This window comes from Crassostrea angulata, chromosome 1 (assembly GCF_025612915.1).
Source record: "Crassostrea angulata isolate pt1a10 chromosome 1, ASM2561291v2, whole genome shotgun sequence".
NCBI classification, from domain to species: domain Eukaryota; kingdom Metazoa; phylum Mollusca; class Bivalvia; order Ostreida; family Ostreidae; genus Magallana; species Magallana angulata.
This window is the reverse complement of record NC_069111.1, coordinates 13640487-13661871: the sequence shown is the minus strand read 5'-3', so window position 1 is coordinate 13661871 and position 21385 is coordinate 13640487. Positions and strand designations below refer to the sequence as shown.

At 34.2% G+C, this 21385-nt stretch overlaps 2 protein-coding genes across 3 annotated transcripts; one reads left to right on the top strand and one right to left on the bottom strand.

Annotated features, from left to right (window-relative positions):
• Window positions 1-3114: 3114 nt before the first annotated feature.
• LOC128157782 (protein trapped in endoderm-1-like) lies at window positions 3115-4875 on the bottom strand. The gene has a single exon (XM_052820405.1). It carries the CDS (start codon window positions 4202-4204, stop codon window positions 3275-3277), a length of 930 nt encoding a protein of 309 aa, XP_052676365.1. The 5' UTR covers window positions 4205-4875; the 3' UTR covers window positions 3115-3274.
• Window positions 4876-6376: 1501 nt separating this feature from the next.
• Window positions 6377-20221, top strand: LOC128157767 (contactin-like). Of its 2 annotated transcripts, none has more exons than XM_052820389.1 (25): window positions 6377-6596; window positions 8468-8567; window positions 11558-11652; window positions 11811-11896; window positions 12261-12406; window positions 12505-12618; window positions 12807-13136; window positions 13307-13402; window positions 13557-13784; window positions 13890-13995; window positions 14257-14441; window positions 14616-14888; window positions 15130-15426; window positions 15766-15935; window positions 16372-16498; window positions 16762-16926; window positions 17128-17280; window positions 17433-17527; window positions 17703-17789; window positions 18004-18187; window positions 18431-18552; window positions 18759-18945; window positions 19041-19156; window positions 19322-19496; window positions 19684-20221. In XM_052820389.1, the coding sequence occupies exons 2-25, from the start codon at window positions 8489-8491 to the stop codon at window positions 19803-19805; spliced, it is 3738 nt and encodes a 1245-aa protein (XP_052676349.1). In that variant the 5' UTR covers window positions 6377-6596; window positions 8468-8488; the 3' UTR covers window positions 19806-20221. The 2 variants fall into 2 exon arrangements, with proteins under 2 accessions (XP_052676349.1, XP_052676358.1); XM_052820398.1 differs by lacking the exon at window positions 6377-6596 and adding an exon at window positions 7738-7832.
• The last annotated feature ends 1164 nt before the right edge of the window (window positions 20222-21385 follow it).

Sequence of the window (21385 nt, the reverse complement as noted above, 5' to 3'; positions counted from 1 at the left end):
TCACCAGTGACGCAAATGACGTAGTGATGAGGCACAAGCGGGGTGTGCATAAACACGTCAAAACAAAAGGAATTATACATTCTTTAAGGAATGGTCTATCATTTGGTATATGGGTTTTAACGAAACTGCATCTTAAGGTCAGACGACACGTTCCTCGAGAATCTTTTTTGTATCTCCTCGTAATAAAGAGTTCCAATAAAAAATATTAATTTTATAATTACTTTAAAAATGAACAAAATTTACTTGGGTTTGGGTATTTGTCTAGATGGTCGAGTGGTTAGAACCGTGGCCGCACACTGAACCGTGGCCGCACACTGCCAGAAGTGTATAGCTTCTAGAGGTCGTGAGTTCAAAGCCACGCCCCGGCGGAGATATAGTTCTAATATGTGAATTTCGCTGTGCTGTAGATGTATTTATTTTTATATCAGCAATTCAAGTATATTTTCAAGAAGATTATATAGGAAAATGCATACTCTAGTATTTTGCAGAAATGCCCGGTAAGGTACCCTAATTTTTTGCAAGAAAGCTTGTCAAAGTAGTAGTAAATCATTAAAAAATTCCAGGAAAAAGTTATCTAAAATTAAGGAACGTGTCGTCCGACCTTAAAGGGGCATGATCACGATTTTTGTCGAATTCTGTTTTTCTGTTTTTATTATTTACAATGCTTGAGGAAATTCAATGCATTTCTAATGATAAAATGAAATTTGAGAGTCAGTTGTAGAGCTATAGGCAAGATACACTGCTCAAAATTCTTGGTCATGTAAACAAGGCTCGGGTCCTGTTTTTGTTTACATCGGTTCAATATACCAGTAAAAAAAAAATCAGGCTGCTTTGTCTATATTCTTGTTCACTTTAAGCGTAAAAAAAATTCCTTACGTTCAACATACTCATTTTAAGTTAAAAACTGGAATTTTCACTTTAACATTCAAAATTTAAACAAATTAAGGCTTCGTTTACATAGCAAAGAATTGTAAGCTCTGTAAATCGCATATAACTCAACGAACGACATTCAAATTTTGGTTGCCTATTAAAAATGTCTTTCTCATGCATTCTAAACACTAAAATCGGAAAAATAATTTTTGACTAAAATCGTGACCATGCCCCTTTAAGCGGGTGCGCAAAATGCAACCTTAACAATGGTATAATTATCTGGCAAAGTGGGTTTTTTTTAATTGTCTGTTGGTTTGAGGTTTTTTTTCATGTATGCTCTAATAATTTAATGTTAAAATTATTGTTTTTGTCATATTTTCTAGTAATTTATCGTTAATTAATAGCTAACTGTTTTTTGTTCATTTATCGATTGTCATTTTTCGGACCATACAGAGATATGAAATGAACAGCCTGTAGATTGTTGGTTCCACGTGTAACTTTTGCACATTAGTATCAATAAGAAAACGCGAATTGATTTAATTGAGAACGCCCGCGCACTAATTGGTCTTTTTTTAAAACTAAATTCTTAATTTACGTGTATTCAAAATGAAAAACATCAAGTTTGCTTTACATGGAAATTCCCTCACTGACATATAAGAAAGAGGTGTCAACCCCAAAACTACATACATGTATTTAAACATGTATCATTCAGTCATTTACAATTCAATTCTTTATTCGCTCAAGACCAGTTCACTGGTATTTGAGGTTCAAAATCAGTATATACAAATGTACACGAATACAGTCAAGGATCACATGTACAGTAGAAGTAATAATGACAAAAAAAGGTTAAAATCACAATACAATAGGTTGTTAAAGTTGGTTTCTGGAAGAACAGACTTTGAAAATTTTCTTAATAAATATTGACAAGTTTTTAAGTTTTTCTACATTAAAAGTATTCATGAGCTCGTTAAATTTTATAATATTTTGGTTTTCATAATATCTCTTGGGTAAACACATTTTTCTGTCGTTTACAAAATATGTACATTCTAAAATATAATGAAATTCATCCCCAATACTATTAGAATCACACATTGTACATTTTCTTAAATGTTTTTCAATATTATGCCATCTACCTGTTTCAATGGGGAATCGATGATTACATGTTCGTAATTTTGTAAACGTGATCCGTAGATCTGTAGGTAAAATCAAGAAGTACTTTTCTAAATTGAGATTCGTTTTAAAAATTATATAATTAATACATTTTGGTGAGTTATCTACAATACACATGAATTTCTATGAAATTTCGTATTGTTCTTAACTCGAAATAATGATCATTAAAATTATTTCTTTACAAGAGTTCGACAAAGAAAGTTCTCTAAGTGTCCTTGTTTCGTAAGAACTTACGTGAAAACTTAAAGAACATCAAATGGAATTAGGTGAGTTGTCATATCTCAGAAAATCAGTAAAGAGTTATGAAAAACGTAACTCTGATGGAAATAACGAAGTAATGTTTTGTCCTGGTCGACAAATTTGAAAGAAAATTGCAATTGCATAACGCAAAACACGTATTTTCTGCGTTGGCTTATTGTGCCAAATTCAATATTATTTTTCAATATTTATTGAAAACTTAAATAAATCAAATATAACACAAAAATATGAGTCGACTATAAAAACACACTTCGGTGATTCTGTATTACACATTGAATTAAAGGGACTTGGAAACGAATTGAGATCAAAAATTTTATTTTTCATTTTTTATGTATAAAATGGTTTACTGGTGCATTTTAAATGATTGACCAAAATATTGAACGTTAAAGTCAAGTTACAATTGAGATACAGAGGTAGGAACTGATTGTTATGTAAACAAAGCTCGAGTCTTCATAAATGCTATTATCAACAAAAGAAAGATACATTTGATTGAAACTCACACCAATACAGCACATGTAAAAATGACAATGTTCGAGCTTTGTTTACAAAACAAAGAATTATGAACTCTGTATCTTGCTTATAACTTGATATTTGACTTTCAAATTTGGACATAACATTATAAACTTCTATATTTATCATTATAAACATTGAAAATGGAAAAATAAAATTTGAAAATTTTAAGTCAAATCGTGTCTAAGTCCCTTTAAAATACACACATTACTATCCCGTAATGATTTCATAACGCAAACGAAAATATTTTCCCTGTTTTGTTGAATTATATTTGTTTGGAAAATGTGTTCATAAATGCATAAAAAACATCAATAACATTTAGTTTCCTAAAATTCTACGTTAAATTTGTATTTTTTAAATCAACATGTTCATAATTAGTCTCGTTCAACTAAACGCTCTCTCTCTCTCTATGCGCAAAGCTATGAAATAAAAAAAAAAACCAGCAAATCAGTAAAGCATAAAATGACTATAATTTTCTGCACATCATTATCAATTTGATTGCATTTCTTATTTTCGAGTGCAGAATAGAATAGATTAGCGTTTCTATAATATTAGATGATGACATAAAATACGTAAAAATTACATGTACGTAAATGCCAAGACTGTAATTTGGGTCTGCAACTGGAAGTAAACATGTCGGCAGGAATAGAATGGTATATGACGTCACCATGATGATGACGGAGATAATCAATTGTCGTTCGTTACTGTTTTTTTTCTTGTTCGTAGGGTCCGGTTTGCCTCCAACTTTTCGCCTGCTCTGTAAAACAGTTCTCAAAATTCCTATGTACGAAATAAAGAGCGTCGACATAGTGCCCACGAGTGAAAAACACACGAGGTATGTTCCGTACCCTCCCGACAAGGGAAAACACCACGGCGCATGTTTCATCACAATGAACTCACCCCAGACTTCCGTCAAAGGCAGAGAAAGGTTAAATAGAGGCAGGGTCCACGTGAAAACAAGGCAAAGTACAACATTACGAGTTTTAGAAAAGAATAATTTTACAGAAACGTAATGCGCAACGTTTAAGTATGTACTCACGGAAATTAATGTTATATTGCACATTTTGACTCCAATTAGGACGAAAATGATGTATCCACTTACTCTACACGAAGTATCTTTTATTCCAGTGTAGCGGATCGAGTTCACTACGGCAACGACCATCCCTAAAGTGCATGCTACGAGGTTGACGGTCATCAGATGAAGAGTGAAGATGACCGAGGTATCCCGAAACAACTTTAGTCGGATGATGGCCCTGATGCTGAAAACATTGACGATGACTCCGATTACAAAAATAGCTGAGGAGCAGGCGATATGAATTATGAACAAGGAGTAAGACATGCAGTATGGTTGATCGCTACCAGAGCTGTGCTCCGAAACATTCTCAAATGCAACCATTTTCTTTTGAATTCAAGTGTCAAGTGAACCTGGTCTGAAACAACGAACTTAGTTTTTCGAAGTGTTCTCAGAGTTAACTCTAATACTATTTGCTTTAAATAAATGCGGTTAATACCGCGAGTAATTGATTTATCCACAAATTGTACAAAAATTCATTTTTTATAATTCCTTAATCATTTGCACTTGAGAATAACCATGCAATATAGTTAAAACCTTTCAATATGACCATAACAAGGATAAATATTGATTATCAATATTTCAATAATTATTTATCTTCTCATTTTTTATTTAGTAATAAAGGAAGAATCCACTGATATAACAAATAAAACGGTGTACCAAAATTGATAAAAATATTCTGCAGAAAGATCAGCTTAAAGAACATGTATATTTAATTTACGGAAACTTCCATACGCTCGAACTAATCTTTACACATAAAAGCCATTTTCGTTAACCTTACAATTTGTAATTAACATATATTCTTGGTATGAAAAGATGAAGCAATTTTAAAAAATGGCTTCAAATCTTCAAAAACCTTACAGTGTGAGTTGGTTTTGGACATTTAGAAATTTTAATGTGGATGTAAGTTCATCATATTCAAAATAAAAATCACTGTAAATTATGATTTTTAGATGCTGCCATCGTTTACCATGGTATTCGTTTCAAAATAACCTGCAAAGCACTGGCGGATTTAAGGGGGGGGGGGCGTGGAGGGCGCACGCCCCCCCTAAAATTTTCAAAGTATGCACGATTGTATACATGATAGATGATTTGATAAATTTTACATAGAAAAGTTAGCATTTTATGTTTCACTTATGCCTGACTCAATGTTACACCTCATTGATACACCAGCTGTGCTATGCTGACTGTAATTCTGCTGCTCTATAAACATCTATAAACATCTGATCCTAATGCATGTTGACAGGTTCAAACCAATTAAACTGTGTTTAAAACAAGCAGAGTTGGTCATTTCATTATGGTGGCTGTATTAAATTCCCCAGGGCCCTGAACTTGGGGCTTCGACCAAGAATCGACTGGAAATTCCAGCAGTTTTGTTTCAAGTGTAGACTGCGCTGTCATTTCCCTATTGCGATGCAAGCAAAAATTTCTGAATATTTAAAAGCTGGTAGAAGGTAAATATATAACAGCATTTAAAACCAGATGGTCTATGTGCAATCATTAATTAAGTATTGCATATTTTTTGAATTTTTTTTCTAGGTATTTTACTAAATAAAAATATCACTATTTTGAGCCTGGTTTTACCTTCAAAATACACGAAAACCCAGGAGCTTCCGGGGGCTTCGCCCCCGGGGCCCCCACCAGGGCTTTGCCCTGGACCCACGGGGGGCCTTAAGGCGGCCCCCAGACCCCCTGCCTCAATAATTTTATCCACGCCCCCCCCCCTAACTACAAATCCTGTATCCGCCCCTGCAAAGGTAAGCATTTTAAAAACACAAGATGCGTAGAACGCATAACTTTATGAGCTTAAACAAACTGCTGTTACAATCGAGAAAGAAAACACGTATCAAATTCAAGCTGTTGTTATTCATTTGTTAATTTCCAAATGCACGTCACAAATTGAAGTTCTTCCTTAAATCCCATTTTATATAGTGGACAGATGTATTCTTATCACAATGAAACAATATATAATGAAAGGCTATTTCTTTGGATGACTAAAATAGCACTATATTCACATGGTCACATAAAGTGAACATTTTATATTTAATAAAAGAAAACCCGACATCGATAATTTCAATAAAGTTTCTATCCTGGTTTCGGCCATGATGGCCAAACAGATGCTTGTTAATCTTGTTTACTCTGTCACACGGTTCGTCTTTGTCGTATAGATTGATAAGAAATGACCTTTGTTTGACATGGACTACCCACTGTTTAAATTGACTTTTAATTACTGACCATTACCCAGTGGAAGTGGACCGTGAGAAAATTGTGTAACAACACACAATACTGAATAAAGAACACATTCCCGATTTAATCTCTTTGGTATATATAAAAGTGTCCTTTTGGCGAGAAAATAAAGAGAAATCCTCGAGTCAACAAAGAAAATCGCTGTAGGGAATGTTGTATGCCTTGGTTATCGCAAAGATAGCGATGTCCAGGGCAAAAGGCCGTGTTATCAAGGTCCCATTTATGATATCCCCGGATGTATATGCTATCCAAAAATTCCTTCAATGCATATGAGGAAAAATGACTTGACGTAATGTAAAACATCCATCACGATACTTAAATGAAATTGATGAATGCATTTTAAGTAGGATGCGACTCCAAGTATACGGCCGGTGGATCATTTAATTTGAGAGATTTACCCATTTTAGAGTTGCGCATTATGAAGTAGATTTAGTCACACACTGTACCGATAGCCATTCGAAATTATAAGGTAAGCTTCTTTGCATTCGAAAAAAAAAATCTTTAGTACATGTACATATAGATAATAAGATTAAAGGAACATGTCAATAAACCCTCGAAGAACTTTCATAAGTTCTTGTTACGAAAAGAATTTTCAAAAAAAAAAGTTACTTTTATTACTCTTCGATATTATCGGAAGAATTTAAAATGTCATTACACAAAAGTACCGACAAGTTGTCTAAACTGTATATTTGAAGTTATAAAGTTACAAAAGTTACAAATACCGTTGTAAACACCTTAACATTATCATTTCAAAATATGTGTTGGAATTTTTATATCATTATATTGTCAGCCGGTTTATGTAATATGTAAGGTCTTTAATAAGAAAGATTAGATACAAAAACGGGCTTGTTTTTCCGATTATATACCCCCTATCACCCATTACCGATCCTGTGTTTTTAATACATATTTTGGAGTAGATTTCATTAACGGTTCAAGAGTCGAAACTCTATCATGAAATCATGGCGTGGAGACAATGCCCTCAACTTATTAATAAAGCATACATGTGCATAACAGTATTTGATAAGGATTTTAAAAATTAATTATAAAGTATATTTGAATAAATATATTAATAATATAATATAATCATATATATGTGTTACAGGTTATTTCTAATAGCGTTAATTTAACATCGAATATAAAGTCGACATGCAGATTTTTGAACATTAAGCGAAAACTAGTGTTTTCAAACAAACAATAATAGAGATATGTAAATGATACGGTCGAATTTATTTAGAAACACAATCACGATCAACCTAAAAATTATTCAGATAGTAAATACTTATTAGTTATATGATTTGAAATTTACTACTGGACCCCTTCCTTACAAACAGCCCGAGAGAGCGCCCTTTAACGGTCAGCATTCCATGAACTGTTGAATTAAGCCCAGCAGTGTTCACTGAGGACGAGGCGATCATGAACACGGAATGTGAACCAGTCATTATACTTTTTGACCCCGTGTTCTTAGTGAGAGACCGAGATACTGAATGGGGTGGGGGTCTCAGTGTTAGATGTACTATTACACAAAGTACATGCGTCACACGAAGACAAGATTCTAAGTCAACAAACGCACTGATAAGACTTCCTTCAACTTTTGCGCAACTAATCTTATCTAATCAATTTTTCAATATGGTTTTTATTTGACTTTAATATTGCATCTGTAACGTAACTTACGACAAAATGTACGATTAACTGAGATATAGACAAGGTAAGACATATAGCTTTATTTTCAAATCAATTTTAATTAAATTACAGCTTCACTTGTGCACTTGTATGCAACAATTTCAAAAAAGGGTAAATTTCATGAACTATTTATATACTATGAACAAGGCAATAAAAAGAGACTTTTCGTAAAGTTTATAAGGTATAAAAATAAACGACAGAGTTTGAAATAGATAAAATTAATATACGTTGTGGTGATTCTGACAATTCTATTTCCATAGTTTATAAATAAGTCAGAAGGCTAATAAATAAAAGGATACTTTTTTAGAATTTAGAATTTGTATTGCGTCTATCCAATTTTATGCACTTTCGTGCATCAATTACCATTCTTAACGTTCATGTTAAGCAAAACGTTTATCGTTGGATAAAAACATTTTTTAATTCATAGTGTTTAAAAACACTAAAATAGTTTCATGACTTTTTTTACACGTTTATAGTCCAAAATTAAATTACAAAGAAAAAGCCAAAACTATAGAATATGGACTTTTTAATTATTATTTCTGTATCAGTATCAAATAGGAAGAAGCCTCATCTTTGGGATATACAGATGTGTATAGTTGATGCATTATGGGTTGGTCAATTTGACAGATCTATATTCTTACTTACTTCTAACGTTATTAGATTGTTGAACGCAATGCCACCATGAAGAGACTTTTCCGGATATTGACTGGTTTGGTACTGGTTTTCTCTACTAGTTATTCCCAGCTGATACCGACTTCAAGTGAGTACTATTACGCAATCATTGCAGTGCACCGTGACCTCACGCACAATATTATGTTAAACCCATTTCTAGAAGTACATGGTTTTATTTTTAAAACATCTCCATATTTTCAACAGAATTTAAAATTTCAAGAAATTATTCACTAAATGCCACATGTTCCGCAAGTATAAATAAAAATGTGCAATTTAGGTAATATATATTAAGAATGATTAAGTCATCGGAAAATTCCTTAAACTTGCCTATTTTTCAAGAAATCCGTTAGTAATTGTATCAATTGTTTTGTATATGTATATGATCTGTGTTACACTGTTACACATATATGATAGCTGTTGACCAATAAACAATACAATACAAAATGAATATAAATAGTCACAAATATATTATAAAATAATTATTTTCCTTTATTAAATACAACACGAATGTAGTTTCAACATTTTTTTTCAATTGATTTAAAAATCTTATTAAATAATAATTTAGTGAAATGATATTCATGTAGTAATCAAAATATGTGCAATATTCACTTTGCAGTGTGTAATAAGGAGACCACCCAATTAAGCAAGAAATGATATTCATATCAATTATTACGTCTTGTACAGAGAATGATTTAATGATCTGCGATTGTTATAATTTTAATTAAATTTAATTTGTTTAACTGATGTTTAAATTTGTCAAGAATATACTGAGAATACAAGTATCTTAGTCTTGACATGAAGTGAAAATTACATGCATTATGGTTCTTTTGAAATAATAATGATAGTGTCTATATCCATTTAATAGTACATGTAAATAAGTAATTCTAAGATTTACCTCGCAATCAAGTAAACAATGGACATTCGTACTCTTTCACTTTACTTAATCTAAACCAATGGCTTACATCACCCAGTAGCCAAAGCTGGAGGCTTACAAGTGATTTATTTTATTTCGTTCACTTATCAAAACAAACCTTTCACAATTTACAGGGTATTAACTAGTGGGGACAAATCGCTTGAAAGCACACATCCCTTAACAAACTCTGTAATTACTATTATACCTGTGTCGTGGTGTGAAATTCAATTATTCGGACTATTTTTAATTATTGTGTAAATTACCTTTTTCGGACTTCGCGTTAATTGTTACAAAAACTTTCCCTCTATATCGACAACTATTCTAAAACGTTCTAAATTCCGCGCAGCCTTAATCCCACCTGAGGCACAGTCAGAGGTGGACAGTTTGAAATATTTCAATTGACTTTTGTTCATCTTTATTGACACTTAGTCCTTATTAATCCTTTAATGACGTGCATGCTGCTAAAATTTTACAAGTTACTCAAAAGCCGTTTGATAATTGGTTTCTTTATATCTGTACATATTATGTTAATCCTTCATTGTGTTATTCGATTGTTCAATGTATATGATTATAAATTGTAAACTATTGTCAGTTTGAATCAGACCTTCGGTGCTGATGCATACAAAACTCGTGTAAAAGTATATTTCATGCAAAGTCTAGATAAAAACCTTAGAACCAAAGCACGTGTTGGCTTGTTAGAGGTTTCATAAGGCTAGGTCCAACAACAAGAGAATACTGTAAACGTATTTTATTTGGCGTGTACAATATTTGGCGGAAAATAGTTTTTGAACCAATTGGCGTGGATTTGAATTAACGTATTCCTGTATGTGGCTATTCTAATTCATATACATGTATGTATTGCAATTAGCGGTGTACTCGATTTAGCGGAAGCCGCATTCCACCAACAACGCTAATAGTATACACAGCCAAATGTAATACGTCTACAGTAAGCTCACGGTTGGCCCAATGTCAGAAAGAGTCCCGTAACACCTGTATATAGATGTATGTATGATAATAAATCGTTACAAGTTCTATTCATCTGTAAGATGAATATCTACAAGCATAATTGGTTACTTGCTTTTAAATTTATTAACATTTGAAATGAATTCCGGTATATGTTAATTGAATGTAAGACCGACACTTTTTTTACGCTTTATTTCTTAACCCCGAGTACAAGTGCGGTGCCACTCAGACGTACTTGAATCCTTCAGAGATATCTCGTCTGCGCGAAACCGGTATTGAGCTGAAACCACCGAAAACCTGCAAAATATTGTAATATATCAACCAAATATTCACCTACATTCTGGATGCTACTTTTACTGACAAAAGATTTATTGCATGATTAAAGATACAACAAATCTCCAACCAGTGTAGAAGTACTTAGAAGTCTCTTAAAGCTGCAATATCACGAGCATGTCTTCAACCTAGATCGAAAACTGCAGAATCATAAAATGTGTCTTCACAAATCTATTGCATATTCAGCATATGCGTCGGAACCGGGGATGGGGCTAGTTTTTCGACGCCACTGTTCAGAGTATTTAATTATCGTCTTAGGTCACTACAACGATACATGTAAAGTACCCATATCTATAAATTCCACAACATTTACTGTCTCCTGTTTCACTTAATGTTTACTTGCAAATTCTCCAGACTCCGTGTCACTACACACAGAGGGCTCCTTATCCTTTGTTAAGTCATTGCATGTAGGATACCTTAATCTCTGTAAGGTCACTCCATATACGGTACTTAATTCTGTGTTACGTCACCTGTTAAGAGATGTTTGTAGATTACCAACATTTCATTTTAGGTTATAAACATGTACATGTATGATACTAAATTCATCAGGTAGGTCAATGCATATATCGTGAATTCGCCTATTATGTCACTTGATAAAAATTATTGTACAAAAAAGAGTATGATCGCTCGGTTTACACACTCAGACTTTATTTGTCTTGTCCAGTCTAAAAAAGTTTATAAAACAACTTATCGGCATTTACGTTTGCATCAAATCTAGAGTTTGCTGATGTGTTTAAACTTTACTTCAATAACTACATGGATACCGTTTACATGGTTACGTGCTAGAATTTAATTATTTAAAATACATACAAATTCTTACGCATGTCAGCTTATTTAACATTTTTGACTTTTAACGTTTGTGAATTTAGACTGTCCGATTAACTGGTATCCCTTTGGAAACAACTGTTACAAATTCAACGTCTACCCACTACGAATATATGACGAGGCAGCAAAAGCATGCGAGGTACAATTAACAGAAGCACTAATGAGTTTAATTAATGAAATATTTGAACTGTTCAATTTAGAAATATAATTCGGACGAAAGAATAATACATTTCGCATATTTTGTAACCGCTTTATGAAGACGTGTTCAGCATTAACCGTTTAAATTCTTTATCCAAGGCCCAAGGAGCCGGACTGTTAAGCGTCAATTCCGCCCAAGAGCACCAGTTTATCGACACGACACTACAGAGAATAGACAGGGATAGGTACGGACATTCTCAACCAACGTTTACAACCAATATTTACAGCTACTCATACGATCAATTAGCATTTTTAATTATAATGAAATGTTTGTTCTTTCCAATTTTTGTGCTTACGGAGGCTGTCTGGTCAACACAAATTACCCATCGGGTCTATATCTACCTTAACGTTTTAAAAATTATTATTCGTTTAGCTATGAGCTGTTATTTGGTAAAGTATAATTCCACACATGTCTTCATAACGAGATTCATTTGGTCTAAGAATTGCCATGAAAGACCATCCATATCTCTTTTATAATTTTCATTTTTTTGTTAGCATTGCAAGTACATATTCTCGAAACATTGAATAGATATCCACTCATTTGTTTAGATCTTTCTGGTACACGAGTGGATACAGGGATGAGAATCACATCAAGTGGAGTGGAGACGGTACCGTGTCACGTGATGACGTCATGTTTTGGGCAAGCCCAGACGACTTGCAGGGTTTCTCAAAATTCATTGTATACAAATATTCAGGTAAAGTACAATATAAGACCACAAGTTCAACACATGCACATTCCTTCGTAGGGGTAATATACACTGTGTTTATTGTTCATTCATATTCGTTTTTGCAGCATCACTTCAAAAGTATGCATGGGGAGCAACTGATGGCAGAGAAGCTTACAGATTTATATGTGAAATTCCCATAACTGAAACCCAGCGGCTTCTACAAGAGAATCGCGATTTCAGTAAGACTTTTTGTGAAAATTGTATACTGATGATTATATGAAACAAATATCCTAATGTTTAACCATGATATTGCGAGTTAAACTGATATATAAAATCTGTGCTACTCGTGTGAAAATTAATTGAGTTCATTTTACCAGTTTAAAAACACGATGAAAGCCGCGTGCAATTTAACAAACTATCTTTTCAGCATACGGCTCAAACCTGACAGACCCTACATTAGCACCAAGAGGACCCCGTTTCACGATGCATCCAATCAATATGGTTCTTACAAACAGATCTCATTTACCTAGCATTGAATGCGAAGCCACCGGAATCCCACAGCCTCGGTACGTCTGGCACCGAACTGACGTCACCGGAAGTGAGGAGGTTATTGGCAAGTCTGAATTCTACACCATCAGTAACGGAAAACTGACGTTCAATAGAATTGACGAAAGACGTGACGCCGGGATATATCACTGCGAGGCCTCTAATAAGTTTGGATCAGTGCGAAGTGCCCCGTCAAAAATTACGTTTGGAAGTGAGTACCATTCGGAAATGTATATAGGAATAGTTGAAGCACAAATCAACTAACTCTAATAATTTGTTAAATAAATCTTTAGACTCTTGAATTTTCTTTTTATTTCCTGCTAATATTTTGGTCAATTTTATGTTTCATGCAATAATATGTATCCGTTGCCTCTCTTTCAGGTTTGGCCCAGTTCCCAAATGTTGCTCCCGGTGTTAATCGGGTTGCACTTTATCAAGGAACGTATCTCAACTGTAACCCACCAACTCACAAGCCAGGTTTGGAATTTGCAACCTCTAATTTATATTTGAAGATCATCTTGTGTGGGAATTCATTATTTTCATAAAATGTGTTAAACGTCTGCTCTACCTTTCTGATATGTTTGAAAAACAGGTAATATAATTTTTAAATTTTATACTTTTGTAACCACAGCTGTGTCCTATCAATGGATGAAAGGAACAAGCTTTTTGATACAGGCCTTAAACAGCTACTTCTTTCTGTCGGCGGACGGCAACCTATATTTTTCTGAGGTCCAACAAAACGACGAGGGGAACTACCATTGCATAGTGACGTTGAAGGCGTTCCCTGGCGACACCCTAGCAACTGACCAACCGCCGACTGAAACGAGCCTGGATATCAAGCTAGATGTCCTCGGAGATAGTAAATATTTTGTTGATTTTTCATCGCAATGTTCGCGCTTTTTAAGAACGGGGGCTATTACTTCAGATGATACATTGATAGTCACTCAAAATTAATAAATTTCAGCGGCCGCTCTCTACCCGCCGCAGATACACGACGATTTCCCGGCAGTGTTTCCGAAATCACCAAGACTGGGTCAGAAAATAACCATTGAATGTTTAGCCTACGGAAGGTCTGACATGATTTTTTCCCTAATTAGCAATTATATCATCCTTTCCAAAAACCCAAGTAAACAGAATAAATAGCTGTTTTAAACTAAAGAAATCCATATTCTTCTAATGGTTAAAGTTTAAAACCTTTTAACTGAAAAATTGTAACACGGAAGAAAGAAAAATACTGGTCTTTTAACAATTGCTAATAAATTTCAGTCATGATCTTGTAACCATTTTACTTTTATTGAGTTGAATAAATTTATAAATTATATAAATTCCAGAACACCATTAAGATATCGATGGTCAAAATCTGGAAACGGAAATTTGCCTTCCAAAGCGTACACACAGAACTTTGACCGAGTACTGGTGATCCCAAACGTACAGTTTACGGATGAGGGGACATACACATGTCACGTACAAGGGCGAACGCAGACAGAATCAAAGGATTTCTTGCTTACCATTAATGGTCAGTTTGTTTTAAAAAGAATTTTAATCGATTTTTCACAATTATCTTTTTCCAGAAAACTGAGAAAGTTGAGCAACAAATGATATTACATTTGATTTGTACTGAACGATTTTGAAAACGATACAATGCGAACAATTGTTAAAGGGATTTTCTTGTGTTTCTTTGAATTTGCAGCAAAACCTTACTTTATATACCCGCTGAAAGATCTCATTGTGGACGAAAACAGTGACATTACATGGCGTTGTGAAGGAATCGCCAGTCCACGTGCATCGTACGTGTGGTACAAGAACGCTCGACTCATTACCTCAGGAACTGATGGAATTGAGATATATTCAAATGTCCTGAAGATAAAGAACCTTCAAAAGCGTATTCATGATGGCATGTACAGCTGTGAGGCCACCAATATACACGGATCGTCTGTATCTAGCGCCCAGCTCAAAGTTCTTTGTATGCCGCTATTTCCCAATCTCTTTTAATTCGAGTTTTTTAGTTTCATAATAAAGTCATATCATTCACATTTACATTTTATTAATAAAGTTTTAATACATAATATATTGTATATATGCATTTTTTTACATGAATAAATACATTAGTCCAAGCGTCGGATTGTTAAACAGTCATCCAGAAGTAAAGCACTTTTCAACCAAATTAGAATTTCACATTGATAAAATACGGTACGTTTTTGTAGCGTTCAAACCATCTTTTGCTAAAAACCCTCTCCCAAGGACGATTCTGGCGGCAAACAATGGCAACCTGACGATACCCTGCATACCGGAAGCTGCTCCAGTCCCAACGATCAGCTGGCTGAAAAACGGCGGGAAACTTAGTCTTCCAATCACAGATGGAAATCAGAAAGGAGCTCAGTTGTTGTCCAATGGATACCTGAAAATTGTCGGAGTTAGCATGGTGGACGCAGGTCTATACACATGCGTGGCAGCCAATCAGAACGGAGAAAGCATGAGTACCGGAAACGTCACCGTCGTTGGTAAGTATATTACTGGTTGATGAAAGAGTCATACATGTATTTTATTTTGCTGGGTTTTTTTTTTTGGGGGGGGGGGGGCAAAACGGTATTTGGCAAGAATTTTTCTTATGTCATGTTTTGGCACGTTTTATTTTTTCCACCATTTTTTACTCGCTTTAGTAAAAAAAGGTAATACAATTTGAGTTGAATTATCATAATCTACTTTTGAAATGCAAAAATAAAAGTATAGTAATATTATTCTCAGGGCTTTATGAACTGTGTGTCAAACAAATCATCAAGACCAAGCAATATTGCGGCTCAACAATAGTAACTGGTTTTGTGTTGTTGCTATTTTTGTAGGTGGCGTAACGATAGTCACACAACTGTTTCCGGAGATGAGAGTCAACAAAAATGACACTGTGTTCATCGAGTGTCAGGTGTCATACGATATCTTCAGAGTAGATCTCGTTCTAGTCTGGAAATTCAATGGAAGAATAATTGACTTTACACAGGATTTTTTCTACGAAAAGGTGCTGATTTAATCGTGAAAATTAAATTTGAATTAAAATATAAAGCAACAACTATTAAGGCTATTGACAGGTTTAACAAGGAAGTTTATAGTAAAACTAACTGAAAGTGGAAAACATAATAATAATATAGAATTCTCTCGAGTACTAGCTAGAAGTATATCAAAAGAAAAAAAAGACGTAGAAACTGAATGAACGAGTACTGTGGAATCAATTTTATTCGTGGGGATCAATGTTCATAGGTAGTCAAAAATCAGATACGTAATTTTGTTGGTAGCAAGTTTGGGTTAAATGTTAAATGCTAGTAAACAGTTTACATTTGTGTGGATGCGAATTTGTGGACAAGGGATACAAACGAAAGCCACGAAAATTGGTTCCTCACAAACAATGATTATTTCACATTACCTTAATTCTATATTTGTTTGTACATTTATTTCAGAGTACTCGAATGGGAATCTCTGGTCTCTTCATTCACTTCATAGATTATTACCATAGTGGGGTGTATGAGTGTGTTGCCATGTCAACCATTACCCAGAGTTCCATATCTACAAACGTTATTGTACAAGGTATAATGCAAGCTTCTATTTCTACATTTTTTGGCCTTTTGTTATTTTTCAGTATAGCGTTTAAGTTAACATATCAAAATTTTTATTATTATTATAAAGAACATCCTATGGTATGGTTATTAGCAAATCATGACAAAGGTTAGATTATTCAATAATAACATAAATATATGTTTAAAATCAATCTGACCCACGTTAACAAAACTTCGTTTAAATCTACACGCAGACATAATTTTAACCTAACTTGTTTCAATGCTTTCTCACAGGTCCACCAGGAATGCCGGGTAATGTGTACCGTATTAAGGGATCCGAGACTACCCGATCTGTGACGATCAAATGGACAGAACCTCCGGACCATGGCTCTCAGATACAACAATATAACATCGAGGCACGAACGATGGATAATCCAAAATGGCGACCAGTGGCAACGAGTTCGTTATCTCATTATTATACTAATAGTATATCCATCGTATATTAATTCAAAAGATCATCGTTGATTTTGAAATTTGGATTGATTAGTTAATTTACCTAATTCCTAGATTAAAATCAAGAATACAGTATATGTACATATTTCAGGCACTGCAACGTTTGGTTCTGCTGTTTGAAACTTTTGGTTTTTTTTTTAATTGTAGATTTATCCGATTTTAACGTTTTGATCCCTGGAAATTTGGACTCTGACAAACGGCAGTACACGGTTACTGGACTGGTTCCCTTCAACAGCTACCAGTTCAGAGTAGTTGCCCGTAATAGATTTCCCCAGCTTGGAGAATACAGCAAACCCTCAGGTATATCACAATTGTATACTCTAGATGAGTGGTTGCGCTCTCATTGATATTTCCTTTAAGTAACAGGCTTAATAAAATAATATCAAATATTCCATTCTTTGTTTAGTTTTACTAAGTTTGATTTGTTCAAAAGGATACTTCTATCCGTACAGAGTATATTCAACTGAAGCCGGACGTACCAGTTGTTTCCGTTCAAAACGTTGGGGGAGGGGGCGGAAGTGAAGGCGTGCTGACGATTTCATGGCGGGTAAATCTTAGGGAACGGCAAAAACGTTTCAAAGAATGTCCAGCAATAAAAAAGGCCACTTTTCTATATGTAACGACAAGTCAACATGATCACTTTTAAGATTGATGGACTTCATTATGTTTTGTTTGCTGTCCCCAATATCAAATGATAACCCTAGGCCTATGATAATTTGTAGTTGTTAGCAGAAGAAGAGAGGTGTGGCCCTAACATCGGCTACAACGTGTACTGGCGAAAGAACGGAACGACAGAAATGTTTCAAATGGTATTCTGTTTACTGTATAACCATACTTAATCTAAGTACCAAAATATGACCCACCTTAAATTGGAATATTAATGATTTGGTCCATACGTTTACGAAAATTTCAGTTTCAACACTCTCAGTAATGAAATGCGCCTGTTCAATGTTGTCTGAAGTTAAATGCATTCAAACATTTACTGAGTACGCGTATTAACACTGTTAAGCTTGTTGGTTTCAGAAAACACTTCTGGAGACGGATCACATGTTTCAAAAGATGGTTTCTGGAAATTCGGTGTCCTATACAGTGAACTTGAACAGCGATAAGCTATTTTACTTACCGTATGAAGTCAAGATTGGCGTGTTTAATAAATACGGAAGAGGGCCCAATAGTACATCCACCGTAGTCTACTCATCCGAGGGAAGTAAGTCACTGAAGACCAAGAAACTGCTTTACATTGAATTTTATAGAAAACAAGCACTAAAATTTAAAAACTGATCATCAATCGTACTTAAATTTGTAGGTTTAAAGTTTACACAGAATATTTATCTCATGTAGAATACTTTGTGCACAAATTATGGTCGAAATATTCTCGCTGAGGAAATAAACATGTATACTCTTGTTTCCGGTGCTTTCTGTAAATGCTGTTTTTATTATAACATTACAGTTCCCCTTTTGCGCCCGACCAATGTCAATGGCTGGGAGATCAACTCCACGGCATTGTGGGTAACATGGGATCCATTACCAAACACACGAGATGCCATCAAAGGTGTAATTCAAGGCTTTGAGGTGGGCTTCTCCTCTTCTAATATCATTTGCGTCAAACACACTTAAACAATTCCATTTACTTTTTTTACATCTAGTCTTGGCAAAATATGTTGGCTTCTTTCATAAGGTGGCCAATAGAGTAAAAAATTAACGATGAATTATAAGACTGATGTTTTGTAAAGAATGATAAAATCCGGTTTTGATTAGCAATGGACACTCTTTTGCAGATAAACGTTGAGGATGCCAATGACGCAAACAGGAAGTCTGTTACGGCCTACCACTATGGCTACATGGAGGGTAACAACGTCATAGGTTTAGAACCCAACACAGACTACTGGGTCACCGTCCAGATATTCAACACGGCGGGAGAGAGCAATCCCAGCGAGAAGCAGCTTCTGGGGACCTGCCTAAACCGTAAGATATTTCTTATTTTCAATAATCAAAACATTTTGAGCTTTACAAAGACAACAGTTGAACATTATTACATGTAAGCTTCTTGTGTCATCTAGCGCCGTTGCTGTACCCGGAGTTCGTCACCATTCATTCTCATGGCCCAAACAGTGTGTACGTAGAATGGAGGGGCGTGTCCACAGGGTTATTTGAAGAGACACTGAGGGGTTATAAGGTAATGGTTTTTAGCCGGGCTTTGCTGAAAGCAGAGTCCTGGCTGTTTGCAGGCAAATCGCCAATGATACTATAAATAGCACTACTTCAAAAGTAAACAAAAAAACCGAGCAGCTCAAAGTAAACTGCTAACTCTGTTTTGGTCATTATTTTTCCTTTTCTCAAGATTCGATGGTGGCTCGTCGGTGAAAATATAAAATCCGCAAATGATACGATTGTTGGCAAAGAAACATACGGGGTGGTCTATGGAATATCCAAAGGTTATGTGTATGCTCTCCGCGTCCTGGGTTTCAGCAAAGGAGGCGATGGTAAAATGAGTCCCACGCAATATTTCACTCTAGGTAAGTGCGATGTCGCTTGTTCTCAGTTATAGAGGCAATAATTTTGCATTTTATCTTTATGAGCTTCATGGTTAAACTACATGTTTATGTAAAATGCATTGATGTTTTTCTTAGTAAGCTAAATGCTTAGTAAATTAAATTTTATTATACATATACATGTATATTTATGTGTTTTTCTTTCTAACAGGAGGTCGTGTACACGTTGATTCGAGGATTTCGGTCGTAAAACTTTCTGCTTCGTCCATCACTTCATCATTAATGATAGTCATCCTTTTGTGTTTAGTACAGTTCTTTTTTGTGTGGTCATAACATCCTGCCATAATATTTCAATGAAATCCATTAATTATACCACATATTGAAATCCATTTATTATACTACATATTGAAATCCATTTATTATACTACATATTGAAATCCATTTATTATACTACATGTTTATACAATTGTGTTTTATATAATCATCATTTTTCATAATTTTGTACATCTTTTTCTATACACTTTTTTCCTTTTAGTTGTTTTAATGCCTCTATGTAATATTGATTATTACACTTCTATAAAGTCCCATTTTTATCACACTGACAGTGACAGTGTATAAATGCATATTGATTACGTATAAATTTAATTAGAAATCCATTTAATATCCATATACTTTTATACAGACATTGTATACAGTGTATTTGACACTAATATTCAATATTTAACGATCCATTAAATTTTGAAAACCTTGCTTGTTTTTATCATAGGGATGGTTTGACTCCAAAAGTAACCGCAATTATTTGGTTTGTGGCACATAATGACATAATTTATGCCTAGAATTGTAATATGTATTGACATTTCACCATGTACATAATTCCTAATAATCTGTCTAGCCTGCAGTGTCCTGTTATTGAAACACATTGAATTGAATTTTAAACTTTAGAAATAGAAACCAACATAATACCCTTAGTCCTCTGCGTCTCCGCACATAGAGAAGAGTTTGGTTTGGTGGACATGAAATCTGGCGGGAGTTTGTAGAAGCTATTTGAAAAAAAAGTCTATGTTGTAAATTTATCGCAAGTAACTCTTCAAATTACTCACGAGTAAAACTTGTATATAATAAATGTATTCGTATACAATCAATAGTAGTTTTATACTACCCTGCATCCGCATTAATATTACACTCTATATACTCCATACAACGTACATTGTCACAGCTACGACACATTAACATTTTTGTATCTATGGAAAGAGACAATAAAAACAAAATGCACACCCCTTAATAAAAATTAACCAAAACAAAACTAAAACCACTGAATTTTTAAATCCACGCCGGGGTTATCATCACTCACCTAATGAGGTCAACCCCTTACCGGAAGAAGAAGAAGAAGAATAAGAAGAAGAATTTATCAAATCAAATGTATCCGTGTTTCTAAGAACACATTTAATATAATTTGCTAACCAGAGCAACAATAGCCAACAAATGCTTTAGATTGTCTTATACATATATATATCATACACAAAATATTTAGACAATTTTTAAACAAATTTTGAATATATTTTGGTCCGAATTTCCTCAATCAGTTTTCATATCCCTACTCATTTTTGTTTCAATCTAAGTATTACACTTATTATACTGACCTTATTCTGCTGGCAATAAATTTATATCAGGTTAATGATTAAAATTTTCAGATATGGTGTCTTTTCGTATTGTGTGCCATAAGATTATCTTACCGAATAAGTGAGGTAAAACCAACAAAAAATATGCGAAATTACTATTATGCTGACTAAAAACGAAATCTTAGACAATTTTTAAACAAATTTTGAATATATTTTGGTCCGAATTTCCTCAATCAGTTTTCATATCCCTACTCATTTTTGTTTCAATCTAAGTATTACACTTATTATACTGAC

Excerpts from the sequence above, each read along its gene's own strand:
- LOC128157782 (XM_052820405.1), bottom strand. The coding sequence starts at position 4,204 with ATGGTTGCATTTGAGAATGTTTCGGAGCACAGCTCTGGTAGCGATCAA.
- LOC128157767 (XM_052820389.1), top strand. The coding sequence starts at position 8,489 with ATGAAGAGACTTTTCCGGATATTGACTGGTTTGGTACTGGTTTTCTCT. Across the intron at positions 11,653-11,810 it reads AGGCAGCAAAAGCATGCGAG|GCCCAAGGAGCCGGACTGTT; the intron begins GTACAATTAACA and ends TCTTTATCCAAG. Across the intron at positions 16,499-16,761 it reads TACAAACGTTATTGTACAAG|GTCCACCAGGAATGCCGGGT; the intron begins GTATAATGCAAG and ends GCTTTCTCACAG.